The sequence below is a fragment of the Lissotriton vulgaris genome, chromosome 9 (genome assembly GCF_964263255.1).
Source record: "Lissotriton vulgaris chromosome 9, aLisVul1.2, whole genome shotgun sequence".
NCBI lineage: Eukaryota > Metazoa > Chordata > Amphibia > Caudata > Salamandridae > Lissotriton > Lissotriton vulgaris.
This window is the reverse complement of record NC_141697.1, coordinates 642,930,384-642,944,410: the sequence shown is the minus strand read 5'-3', so window position 1 is coordinate 642,944,410 and position 14,027 is coordinate 642,930,384. Positions and strand designations below refer to the sequence as shown.

The window sequence follows — 14,027 nt, the reverse complement described above, 5'->3', positions numbered from 1 at the left end:
ATTCCTCTGACCCACAGCTTACCAAATAGAGTTCAAGTTGTATAGCACTTTGTCCACAGCTAACCGCATTTTACTGACAAAATTGTAATTAGGCAGGATCTTCTGTCCAGGTTTGCTCCAGTAAGTTATACAAAATAAAGTACTACATCTTTCAGCACTATCTATCTTCAGAGCTAACGCTGTCTTACAAGTAACGTATTCTGTGGCACCTTCTTTACTTTGCTTTCACAGCAGTTCACAGGCCAGTTGCACATTGCAGGTTACCTTCAGACATCACATTCGTTGATAAAAGCACAATCCAACTGGCACTTACTTAAAGGCTTGCACGTCATTAAGAATTTTCTATCTCCATAACTCTCTATACCTTACATGCAAATTTGCAAAATATTCAGCCGTCTATCCCCTCTCCTGAAGGCTTTTCATAGATAGTTGTACATTGTACTGCTCGATCTATTTTCAGGACTATGTGCTTTACATATTACACCTTGGACTCCACTTTCTGTCTTTAGACATTGTTGGAAGATATATATATATATATATATATAAATGTTACTTGGTTACGCATTTAAGAGCACCTTCTGTCCTCACACCGCGTAGTGCTTTGTAAATGGGTGTTCATCAAACTTCACCTTTTAGCATCCCACTGCTGTGCAGACTGGTTTTTCAATCTTTTACATTCTTCTCTCCCCTTAGATTCCCAACTTGGTTGTGAACTTGACGTCATGTTGAGGATCCGGAACCAGATTTTAAAGAAAAAGTATATCCAAAATGGCTATGTGCCTTTTAGTAGTCAACCACAGGCCATCAGTCAGCCCTCTTATAATTCCCTATGGCTGCGCACACCACCAGTTCCTTTTTTTCCGCCGACAAGTGAGGATCTGAAACATGCAGACAACAATGGGATTTCTTCAATTGCATCTCAGCCGCGGTTTTCCTAGTGTTTTATTTTTCTTATCCACTTTCTTAATCTCATTATTCTTTCTTACAGCTTCCAACCTGGTGCATGCGGGCTTCAGGATTCCAGAAGTGCATTACATGTGAGAAGCCCTATCCTTTGGCAGACACCCACAGGGAGTGCTTGAGGTGCCTGGGGCCCAGCCACGACCCAATTGGGTGCTCAGACTGTTCGACCCTCACACCGAAGGCTCTTCGGAGACGGAGGGAGAGACTTTTGAAGCTAACTTCTTCACGAGTACCAGTTGAGAAGAGGACCGCGAAGTCTCCTTCTCTGAAACCAGCAGTCTTCGAGGGTTTGGCAGATCATGCCTCCAACCAAGCATCGGTAAGATTTTTCAGCTCCAAAGAGTCCTCCGATCTACAGAGTACTTCAGCTTGTTTCTCCTTCGGTGGAGCGGCCTTCTCTTGCCATCCTTCTTCAGACAAATACACATTGGGATCTCACTGTACTTTTCTTCATAAGATTATAACTTGGTTTGAAAGCCCTGCCCATGCTTCTTTCTCCTTGGGAACATTAGGCTATACTTTTACTGGACAGATAAAAGTTAAAAAGAGGAAAACTTGATTTTTTTGTATACCTTCAGTTGGAGGTTCCTAAATCCGTTCGTCTGGGATGTTATTGCTTCACAGCCGTCCTAGGGAGCCTCATACCTCTTAGACTGCTGGAAATTGAACGTCTGTTTGGTTTTGAGAAAGCTGAATTTTGCTTAACTTCCTTTTCTGCTTCCATGAAGTGTCCTGGAAGAAGCGTTCTTCATTCTACTAATTTGAGCATACCTGAAAGAGGCTCTGGGAAAGCATCGCTATGCCGGGTTCTCCCCTCTGCTAATGTTGCTTCAGCTTCATTTGAAAATTCCAAATGTTTTCATGTTTGGAGCTGCTCTGTCAGTACCCTTTTCTGCAGTGGAAGAAGTTCTAAAGGTGTCACGTGCTCCTTATTATGGCATATGAATTAACATTTCTCTTATTATATTTTCTCTGCACAAGTGTGCACCATTTCTACTCCCTGGTCTAATTTTGATTATTTCTGGTTCTGAAATTAATCCACTTTCCATTCTTTTGTCCATTTCTAGCTGTTGAGTCAGTTGTTTTCTTTCTGGCGTTTGACATTTGCTCTTCTTTCTGTATTAATGACCATCCTCCTGTGCTAAACATTCAAAATAAATGTATGCATTTTATTTTGGAGGTTTTGGGGTTCTGATCTCCTTTCTAGGTTCATACTCCTTCTTAATGTATTCCTCAAATGACTTCGGTTGAGCAGGACTTATCAGATGCTTGTTTCCAATCATCTCTGGTTTGTTTGTACCTTGAAAAATCATGATATATCTTCCACAAAAGCTTCTTGTATCGATTCAAACAAAACCAAAACGCTGTTTAACCCTGGTAAGCTTTGCTTACTCTGAAGTGCCCACAGATGCCAAAAAATGTATCTGGCATACCTACAGACTAAACATAATCAGAAAACTGCAAGTCTTCATCTAAAACTCACAGATCTCCTTTGGAATTGGATTCAGGAGTGGAATTCTTAAACAAAGAAGGCTTTGTTCCACAAAACATTAGGAACAAATCACATCTTGAAAATGTTTAATTTGCACTTATAATGTTACTGAGACCCATCTTCCCAAACTTCAGTTGAAATAAGACTTCTTAGTTACATTCTTAGAGGTGTGTTCCACATTCTTCACAATTGGCTTCTTTTAAAAGCCTATTTCATAAGTATTAAAAAGTAATGTGTGTTGGGCTTGTTTGGTGTTCACACACAACTTTCAGTGGTGCGTGCTGTAGTTGTGGAAGCAGAGGTGCTCCAGCATGGCTTCTCATTCCTGTGCTGTGAATACTGGAAATGTTATACTTTTACTAGATTAAGACTGTTCGTATTCCAGCTGGCATGTAGTCCTTTACATAAGGAGTCCTGGTGGTGAGCGCGGACTCCAAACTGCTCTGTGCAATGGGGCCAGTTTGTTTATTCGACACCTCTATGAGGATTCCTGAGCCTTTATTTGTAAGGTTTATGAAAAATGTAGTTGCCTGATTTTTCTGCCAGTCATATGGTTTTTAATGTTTTCCTTTGTTAAATTACACCAATGATACTTTGTCACCAGTGGCATCACTTTACAAAAATATGGGTTTCAGATGTCTCATTTATGCGTCTTGACATCAGAGAAAGTGACATCATTCATGTAGTAGCCAGTTGAAAAGGCATAGCATTTTAACAGTTTCTGTTCAAAACCTGAGATTGTAGTTTCCCGATAGCAGGCACACATAATCAGCTAGTAAAATTAGCACTGGGTAAAAGCACCAGTTACACTGATTAAATCTTGTGGGTTGCAAGCAACATACATATATGACTTGCTACTGCTTCCTACTGCACAAATGATAATCTTGTGTAGCAGGTTGGGAGTGAGGAGGTGAAAATATAAGGGAGTTGTTCAAGGATTAAGGTGAAATGTCAAAAAGGAGGAAATCTGCAAAAAATAAAAAAAATCTTTGTCCTTTACATCCAGGACAGGTACGGAGCGGTTTGTGTGCTCTGAGTAATTTCAATTTGCAGGTTTTCTTGTTTAGTTTAATTACTTTTATTCAGTTGTTGTGCTATTTGTCTGTGACTGACTAGTTCCTAATGCCAGCATGTGGCTGCTACATCCACCAAGGTGCAGGATTAGATGCTGTTGTTGGAAAACTGTTAGGTTTGATCTGAAGCCTCTGAAAGTATGCAAACATTTATTTTCCTCAGAGGTGGTGTGGGCTCCTTCTTTGACTGTCCTATTATTTCTGCCTCAGCACGGTGTTTACTGCTTTTGGTTATAAAGCACCTATTACTTTTAGGCCTACAGCCCACCAATTCGAATTGTTTTGTGAAAAGATTTTCCCCCACCATCACTTGTTATTTTCTCTCCAGATTTCTCCAAAGCTAAGCAGTGCTGAAGTTTCGTCACTGCAGTCTGGCTTGATCTTATATGTCACTGCAGTCTGGCTTGATCGTATGCATCACTGTAGGCTTGCTTGATCTTATGCACTGTTTGCAGCAAACAGTTTTTTAACCTGTGATACACATACACGCGAGTGATAGTCATGCTGTTACTCTGTTTTTTACATTTATTTAAATAATGGGTTAAGTTACCCTTTGTTAATGTCCTAATTTGAAAATGTAGTGTTTCAATAAAATAGCTGTATGATTCTCTACAAAAGGGCCACCAGCACATCCAGTATGCCTTCATCCAATATTGAAAGGTTTTGAACATTTATCTGGTAGTAAACATACATTTGGATATTGTTGTTGAGATACTTGAATATTTCAAATGTCTGTTAGGGAGCAGATATTAAAAGACCCTCATGTAAGAGTTAAGTATTATGGGCCAGAGGTATTCCTCAGAGTTCATACTTTTCTTTCAGTGGGCTCATTCTTACTGTACCAGAGATTACAGTTTTCTCTTTTGTACTGCGCTGGCAGAGTGAACTGGCATTTAAGACCATTACTGGACCTTTGTCATGCTCAATCAGTCCTCGCCTTCATAGAAGTTCAGGTGGTGCTGCTAGGTGAAATCAAGGCATTATTTTACAAATGGTACCTCAGTGGGCCAGAAGTCACTTATTTCTACCAATACGTTTAGAAAGGCCACATAGGAGAATGTTGAAGAAGAGCTTCCATGGTATTAATCAGACATAAATGGAAAATTCACTCATCAGTGCTTCTGCTTCTAGCCCACATTATTTCCAGTCTGCGGACTGCAATTCCATTAGGATCTGAGGTCCATAATAGAGCCCTTCTATGCTTATGTTTGTCAAAGCAGTGCTTTGCACCACAGTGGACGAGGCTTGTCCTGGAGAGAGTTGCCTGCTTAGCTGCCTTCTCCAAGCCTTTCCAAAGGCCACGGCTTCAAAGTCTAAGACTACTGCAGCATTGTATCCTATTTCCATAGGGTTATTTATATTAGTTTGGTGAAATCTTTTCAGATGTAGTGCTCTCAGTAGGATCAGAATGAGATGCAAAATTCAAGTTGCTGATCCTTGCAGCATATCTGTCAACCTTGATGGTTCTTAATACCAACCTCTTCAAGGCATGAAGCACTTTCCTATCCACAGTCTGTATCCTTATATCAGTCTGCTCATTTCACTTACCAGTATGCATTGGTTTGTAATGAGCTTGACATTTGGGAATAGGAGACAGCTGATGTAAGATTATATGAACTTTACTGGAAGTACTGAAAGTATTTGTGGGCGCTGTTGTTCACAGCACCCACTTTCGTGTCTTTTGCTATACTGCATTACAGACACGTCTGTTTACAGCTTTTATTTCACAATTAGAGAAGATATTTGCATCACAGGGTGGCAGAATTTTTCAAATATTTTTAACAGGAGGAAGCCCATCTATGAGTAATAAGACATTTACTCTATTTGAGACTTTAACATATTTAATTTATGCCCTGGGTGATCATTCCTCAGAAAGGTAACACTATATTCAGTAATATCTTCATGAGGTTATGCAACATACATTAATTGTTTTTAATTTTCAAAGCATTCTCTTGATTCAGTGTTAACCATTATCCCAAAGTTCCTTTCCTTAATGCAGGTTCTTTGTCTAGGCTCTACTATTTTTAGTGTAGGTGTTTACATGTTCTGTGATCACCAAGAGACTGCTAAGTTTAATCAATGTTTGTGTCTCCAGAACTAGTGGCTGAGCAGAACTTGGCTTCGTAAGATGATGTTCTCAGATTTGTTAGCATGCTTTGATTATCAAACGTCTAAAGTATGTCCTTTTGTTGTGAGTGCCAATCATTTCAGGGAGACTGCTTCAACTGCATTAATTAGGGATGATTGAAAAGTAAAATTATCTTGAACCAGCTCAATGGTTCGCCATTTGCAGACTGTAAATGAACTCTCTAGTAGCCTAAGTGTAATCACATCCATTTTGGTACATAGATTGGGTCACTTTCTACTCCTTGAGCTTCTCTTATAATGTAGGGATACAGTATTACACTCCTCCTCTCAAATCCTAAATCTGAGAGTGTGTTTTGCAGTACTTGAAGTTTGTAAAAATAAAATATTTAAATTATTTCCTTGTAAATTTAGAAAGGAAATTTTATTAACTGAAAAAATACCCAAGCAAATGTGTAAAAATCACTAAGTCAGTGTAACAGCGTCTCTTTAATCAGTGCTGAAGCTTGGCCAATTACTATGTAGTTTTACTTTTGTTTAATTTCCTCAAACAACATCTGCCTGCTGGTCAGATTACTCATTTTCAAATGTTAGCAAGCGTTTTATGATTATAATTTGTAGAATTGCGCATTTTTGTCCACCTCATCAGTCAACACTATATGGAAAACTGAACTTGGTTCTATCCAATTTGTACTTTCTTTTAGAATGAATACTCCTTTTAAGTTCATTTCTAAATTATTATGGGACATCATTGAGTGAGTTTCTGTACCCTTGCCCACTCTTTTCTAATGAATAATTGCCAATCATTGGCTTTGAAAAGAGCTTTTGGTGTTTGCAACTTCTGATAGTTGATAAGGCATACTACCTTATCCTTGTACTCCTGCTGGAAAATAAAGCACTGATTACATATTGCGTTACGGCAATATCTCAAACTCTTCAGTTTGATAGGGGACTAGCCAACAATTTTACTAGATGTCTTACCCATTCAGAGAAATCGGTTTAAAAATGCAACGTTGGAGCCACTTACCTTTATTATAATGTCAATTTTTTATTTTATTTCATTTTGCAGGTCTAATCTGAAAAACCTGTTTAAAACTTACTAGTTTTGTTATCCATCATGGCACCCACATATTCTGCACAGTTTGACCTGTTCCCAACTCAGGTGGGAATCTGAGGGGAGAGTAGAAAGCAAGGGAAAGAATAGTTACTTGCCAGCAACATGGGTTCTCACAAGTTCTGTAGCTCTCCCCTCAGATTACTATCTCTCTTCTCTGCTGTCCCTGGCAAACCTGAAGGTTCAGTACTCTGTTATGAGCCAGCTACTTGTAACTGAACTGGTGAGCGATAAAGGAATGAGACTACATTGAGGATGATGAAGAAGACGATAACTGTTGGCCTGTGATTAGTTGCTCATTAACTACTAGCCTGTTAATGTATTTTTTTAATATAAACAACTGGTTCCAGATTATTACCATGATTCAGCATTCACAACCAAGTTGATAATCAGAACCCATTTTACTGGTAAGTTTCTAATGCTTAAATAGCAAGTTCTATCCTCAGACCATTGTAGTTGGGTAACAGATAACGCATAAAATCTTATCCTCCAATTTCACATTATTTTGTCGATAGGTTACGTATTATTAAACAACTTTTATGATTAGCTCTCAAAGCTTATATTTTGTAACCTGGATTTTCCCACCTTACACTTTGCAGACTGATTACTCATTTTACACCAGTTATATTATGTTGTTCACCTACCATGGAGAGTTCTACTGTTGAAGTATTTCCCCATGTCTGGAGGATAAGGGTGAACAGTTGTCACACTTGCTCAGAGATTGACTCCATTAATCGCTAGCCGTTTTCAAAATATCCTTATTCTTTTCACTGCCAATGAGAGGGATTTATAGGGTGCTCAGCTACTGGGGCGGGAGAATGGGGCTTTTATGATGTATCTATGATTCAACGCGTGGAAAACGCCTTTTTAAGGTTTATCTTAGCTGTACCAGCAAGTTCCCCGGTTTTTAATTGTCATAGCAAGCTGGGTATCTATTATGTCTCTGATGTTATAAAAATGCAACCTGTACTACTATGGCATCGTGTATGGACCACTAGCAGCACAGGTTTAAACAGAGAGTTAATCAAGGATTCAATTAATCTGGACCTCGCTAATAAGATTACGTGGTTGAATTATGGTAAACAATTCCTGAGTGACATAGGGCACCCAGATGACTACTTTACCCCAGAGAAAAAGAATTCTATCTCCAGGAAGGAGCTCAAATTAACCTGTTTGACCCACTTAGAGTCACTTAGAGCCGCCATGAAGATGAACAAGGGGACAGTAGTTCAACATCAAATGACTCTGATCACGTATAATATTCAACCGTATCTCTTATGTTGCATTGAGGGAAACGATAGATACCTTTGAACTCGTTTTAGGTTTAATAGTTTTCATTGTCTGGTCTGTTATTCAAGGATAAATGATTGGTCCAGAGAACTTCCTCCTTGCCCCTGCGACAACGTGTCACCACAAACTACTATCCATGTGGCATTGTTTTGTAAATTTCACACAAGGGAAAGAGCTAGATGGATCCTCCCTTTGGTAAAACAGGCAGGTTGGAGACAATGTAGACCAGCTTTTGTATACTTACAATTTGTAGACAGTATTTTATCTGTATGTGTCATGTCTGGTTTTCTGAAAAATACACTGAGAGTCAGAAAAAGTGTAAATGAACAAATTTACTCTGATCATAGTCTGGACTGCATTACTCTGTAGGTAAATCTACTCTTACCTGGAAGCACTTCATGCACTTTGTGATAGATAATGTATTTTTAACTAATGTGCATATTAAAATATTTTTATTTGTTTTTATGAATATGTATGCTTTTGTGATTTTAAATGACTAAAATCAAATAAAGCTTACTTTGAATTGAATACTCAACCGAATGTCCCTGCAGTAAAGTCCACAGGTGCATCCCAAAAAACAAAAAACTTGAGTGAAATATTGACTATTAAACAGAGGAAAAGAGCCAAGTTTTAAGTTTCCTTTCAAAAGCTTCGTCAAAAGACAGGGTCCAAAGTTCCAAGGGAAGATAGTTCCAAGCCTTCCAGCGAGAAAAGCATAAGACTTCCTTCCCTCCTGATGTGCTTAATTTGATGCATGCTGCCAACGCTGACCGCAGAGATCTGTGAGTGCATTAAGGTGAAAATCTGACTGCGAGATAACCAAGGCTAGCCCGTAAAAGTGCCAGTGAACCAAGAATAGATATTTAACTAGCATTTACAATGCAACAGTCTCGCCTTTTTTCAAAGTTAGAGATATCGGCATTGTAAATGACAAACTTTATTTATGTGTTGGTTTTGAAAACCGATAAATAAATAGCATTGTCATTTACAATGCCAATAGTTTAATCTTTCGCAAATGCGACACCTATTGCATTTGCACACACATACAGAGCCACACACACACACACACACACACACACAGCCACACACACACACACACACACACACACACACACACAGAGCCACACACACACACAGAGCCACACACACAGACAGAGCCACAGACACACAGAACACACACACACACAGCCACACACACACAGACAGAGCCACACACACAGACAGAGACACACAGAGCCACACACTACTCTTTCTTCACCTGGTCTCAGCTGTCTTGAAGGCCCCGACAGGAGTGAAGAGGTTGCGAGCTCAGGAACTTGCTTGCTTTCTAGAACTTCCGCTCCATTTCATAGTTCCTCTGGATGAAGAGGAGACTGGTACAAGATTATGGGTGGGTCAAGAGGTCTGCCCAAATGATGCGATGTCACTTCCGCTTTGCCTGATTTTGACTTTGTCGCCGTCCTTCTCTTAAAGGTCCCAGGGACGGATAAAGACCCCACCCTCTGCAGTGATATTTTGCCCTTGACTGAGAGCCCGTGAAAGCCCGAGGAATCCAGAGGGGGCTTGAAGAATTCGGGTCTGGATGAACGGGCAAGAGGTCACCGTCTTGGGCCTGGCAATTGCGGGACTCCGTCCCTAGACACAGGCATGGGTTCCTGGGCCCCAAGAGAGGATGTGGGCCTGCAGTATGGAGCGGGGGAGGGGAGGATTTGCAGGCGGGGGGTCACAGGACTACTATTGTGCAACCAGAAGCCTTATTCAGTGAGAGGAAGCCCCTGCCGCATAGTGTAAATCTGGGTTGAAACATTGCCATCTAGCATTTCAGCGTAAGCCTGACAATCACAGCTGAAGATAAAATACTAGTAATACCATAATGAAATTAATCAAGTGATACAACGAACTCCATATGAAGGCATTTCGGTATTAACTGCTCGGAATATGCATGTGGATCTATCTGTCCATTCAATGTACACTTCCGTATTTTGCTTTTGTTGGCTAGTATGCCTTTTCCCTCTCGCAAACCGTGACTCCGTGTGTAACGGTATTTTCACTCGCGTAGCATCATCGATGTAAACTAAATGGCTTTATATAAAGGAGATCTGAATCCACCTAGGGCGTCTCCGGCTGACGTGGACACCATAGAGCACAAAGCTGCAAGAAAACATTTATGGGGGGCATGCGAACGGGATCTTCAGAGCAGTCTGACATGCCCTGAGCACGTTGCTAAACAGCACACTTGGAGTGACGGATACAGTGGAGCAGTATTCTTTTCCAGGAAATCCCTGCCAAGATGGACTATAAACTCATCAGACAGATAACATGACAAAGGAGACTTACACAAAATGAACATCCCCTCCCTCTCTGTGATACCTATTTTATTAACAAAAACGCGCCTATATATGTACAAAATTTATGAACGACTCATCACTTTGGGTCGCAAGCAAAGTGTGAGCACATGAGAACTGCATCAACTGACCAACACTTTTGGGGGCAGAAGTCGATACAAAGGTACCACAACTGTCTAATTGTACAATGTGCAATGAGGCTGTGTATTTTAATTTGGGGTACGGTTAAAAGTGTTACAGAGCGAGAAACCGCGCAAAGGTATGAGGGCATAAGTGAAAAAGACTGCAACGCTGGCACCCCTTCCAATAAACAGTTGTATATCTGGAGAACATCACCACAAGACTGACATAGTGTGACAATATTAAGATTGTAAAGCACAAGACACCCTTTCCCAGCCACGACTGAACCCTCCCGAATGCAATACACGTTACAGTACTTGCAGGTCGATACATACTGACGTGAGTATATCGGCTACACGTATGCCAGATGGGGGGCGCTTTGGCGCCTTCACTATTTACCTCCCGGACATATAAAAATACAGCCATGCTGTTGGCCGTCGTGAGGGAAGAAGCAGCGTTTCACACTAACATACACAGTCAACGACTAACCTCCACGGTACTCACCCTCTCTGGCCCCGCCACTCTTATCGCCACTGGTTTCAGAGGAGAGAGCAGCGAGAGAGGAGATCTGAAGGGACGTGGCTAAATATTTAGACGAAGACAAAAGACTAAAGAGCGTGCAACCTAAAGATACATGATACTTGCGACGCACTGTCACGTGATTGAAACGTCACGTAGGATAAACATTCTGTTTTCTTCATTTTGTAGTGGCAGTAATAAGGTAATCAAGAAAAGAATAATGACTGTGACGAGGACTGGGGTCCTAGGGCTCATGCTCTAACAAGCGCTCGAGCGCTTGCCATTTGTCTCTAAGCCCCGTCCTTTTGCGATTGGGGGGGGCATGTTTTTGAATTTCTTTCTAGGATGTAAACAAGTCAAAAACACGCCTCCCAGTCTGAAAAGGACGGGGCTTAGAGACAATTGGTTCTTCTTTCGATCTAAGCCCCGTCCTTTTGCGATTGGGGGGTTGTGTTTTTGACTGAGAACGTCACTAGTAGAACAAAACTAAAAAACACGCCCCCCAATCTGAAAAGGACAGGGCTTAGATGGAGAGGATGGCGACACTGAGACCCCTTTTCCAAAGGCTGGCTGCCGTTTAGGAGGCCAGCCAATGGAGAAGAGGGGCTGGTTAACCCTTGCTACACCAGAGTCATTAAATCTCGCGAGTGAGACTGTGCATGTGCGCAGCCTACGCCACGCGAGACCTAAAAAGCACCCACTTTTGATGGGCAGCTGGTGGAGAGATCTTAGAGGGGAGATTGAAGTCCGTCTGGGAAGTCTCGAAATAAGGCGAGCAGTGGCATTCTGGGCAACCTAGAGCCGACGAAGCACCCCAAGATAAAGGGCATTGGCTCTTTGCACTATGGTGGTAACATGCATAGAAATTTCTTGAGGGTCTGAAGCAGCTAAAAAAGGGTGCCAACCTTTGCTGAAATCTGTGGTTACAATGAAAGTTGACTGTAAAATTTGACTCCCAGATTTTTGGGCTACTCAGTGGGGGGTGGGCGGGGGGGGGGGAGAGTGAGGAAGGCCAGGCCACTTCCCACCAATTGGTTGTATGAGTGGCAAAAAGAAGAATTTCCGTTTTATCAAATTTACATTTCAGCTTGCTGCTATGCATTCCATTGAAAACCGCCTCCAGCAATCTTTAATGGATTTGTCCACTAATGAGGAGGCCCCTTCAAAGGCAAAGAGCAGCTGGGATTAATCAGTTAAGAAATAATCTAAACAATTCCACCAGCACAGCCGATGGGGCCATAAAAACTTTAAATAGATTAGGGCTCAGAAAGTAACCCTATGGCACCCCCTGCTTGACTGACTTAACAGTAGATATAAAGGGCACCATCTAGACCACCTGCCTTCTAGAATCAAGGAACTAACTTACCAAGTCCTGCACAATACCCACAAACTCCGGTTGGTGAGTCATTGTAAAATAATCACATTATTCCTTATTTCTAGTTCCTAGTTCCTTATTAAAAATTCTTCACCATATTGAATGCTCTCCTATGCTTCAGATTGACAGCTAAAACCTTTCCCCTCATTGATGACTCCCCTATGCCACCAGGTGGTGCCACACCACTCCACCGCAACTCCTCTTCCAGATATTTTGTCAACTGATTATATTCGACGAGCGCAATGATTTCAGTCCCTTTTTTTCTGCTCCTCATCAGTTCAGTCCAGAGCTTTTTCCTGGTGTCTCACTGATGAAATTATTCGTTTTTGATAGTCACTGGGCCAAATGCTTCTTCAAAGAGCCTCAATTGCAGGCATTGCCACAAGACTATGTCCTTTGCAACTATATGTGTGGTATGCTGATTTGAGCTGCGGTCTGCGACTATTGCACCTCTATGCGCCCAAAAATGATTGGGGCAGGAGGCCAAATTATGTTTGGCTTAGGCATTTAGGAAAACCCTACTAGCAGACTCCCTATCCCAAAGAAAGTCACCTTCAAGTGAACATTCTCATAAGTGATTTTCCCACAAAAGTCCTCATAGGAAGGAGACATCCTCCTTTTCCCGGAGGAAGAGGTTCCATTTCAGGGATTGTTTGGAGTACTGACAGTGTTTGCTGACACTAGACTTATGTTTAAAGTTGAGTGAACCCCCTTCACCTAAGAAGTTAAGAATGGAGTTCCCCCGGTCGCCTCAGGCTAGCAACGCATAATCTTTTCAGGAGAGCCCTGCAACCATCTTCCTAGAGGCTAAGAGGTCCATTCATGTGAAATCAGTGATTCTGGAAACTCCCACCTCTACGCCTCTCATTGCTCTGCCTTCACGGTCACAACCGACTAAAGCTCTGACCACTGTTAGTTTGGGGCCCTCATTGGCCCTGACTACAAGGTTGGTGGGGGTGTCTCCCAGTGAGCCAACTCCAGCACCGGCTACAGAGCCAGTAGGAGAAATATCTGTGTAGCAAAAGAGAGTTAAGGCTATTTTCAGTGTTGAACACTTGAAGTAAATTTTTGGTTCAGAGTCAGATGTGTTGCTAATCTTCCAGATGAGATCACAGACAACGTCCTGGTGGCCAGGAAGCCTGCAAACTAAATCTGTCTACTCAGGCCTCTGGAACAAGTCTAGAGTTGTGTGAGTCAGAAGTCAATAATCCATTTACATCTCACCTTCCCGATGCCTTGATGTTTACATTGTCTCTTGCACAGCAAAGCCTGGCAGTGGCCACAGATAGTCTTTCTATCAGGTCTGTCTGCATTTATGTGCCTCCCTGATCAGCTTTCCTTGTTTAAGTTGCCACTGAAGGCCTGCTTTCTAAAAGGCTTGCTTTACTTGTTCTCTCCCACCACTATTTATTGTGCCTCAGAGGGATTGGAACCCAGTGCTAATTTTCTTGATGGTATACCCGTTCCAGCTGATTCACAGGTGCCCAGTTGAACTGCTTACTTTAAAAACTGTTTTGTGAGGACTACTTCTGCTTGCAGGATTGATGAACTTCTGGCTTTAATAGTTTAGCTAACATTCACCACTGCCAGAAAGAAACTTTGAAACTGGATGTTTGCCACGTCTACATGTGCTGCACTAACCGTGTTCACT

The 14,027-nt window shown here is 41.6% G+C and overlaps 1 protein-coding gene across 9 annotated transcripts in view; it reads left to right on the top strand.

Moving 5' to 3' along the window:
- KAT5 (lysine acetyltransferase 5) overlaps positions 1-14,027 on the top strand; it is a 537,900-nt gene that overhangs the window by 254,495 nt on the left and 269,378 nt on the right. For 4 of the 9 annotated variants that reach the window (XM_086938317.1, XM_086938318.1, XM_086938316.1 and 1 more), the window contains one exon: positions 989-1,282. The exons of the other annotated variants lie outside the window; for them this stretch is intronic. In XM_086938317.1, the coding sequence (XP_086794443.1) occupies positions 989-1,282 (294 nt within the window). The remainder of the gene's footprint in view (positions 1-988; positions 1,283-14,027) is intronic. 9 annotated transcript variants of the gene reach the window in all.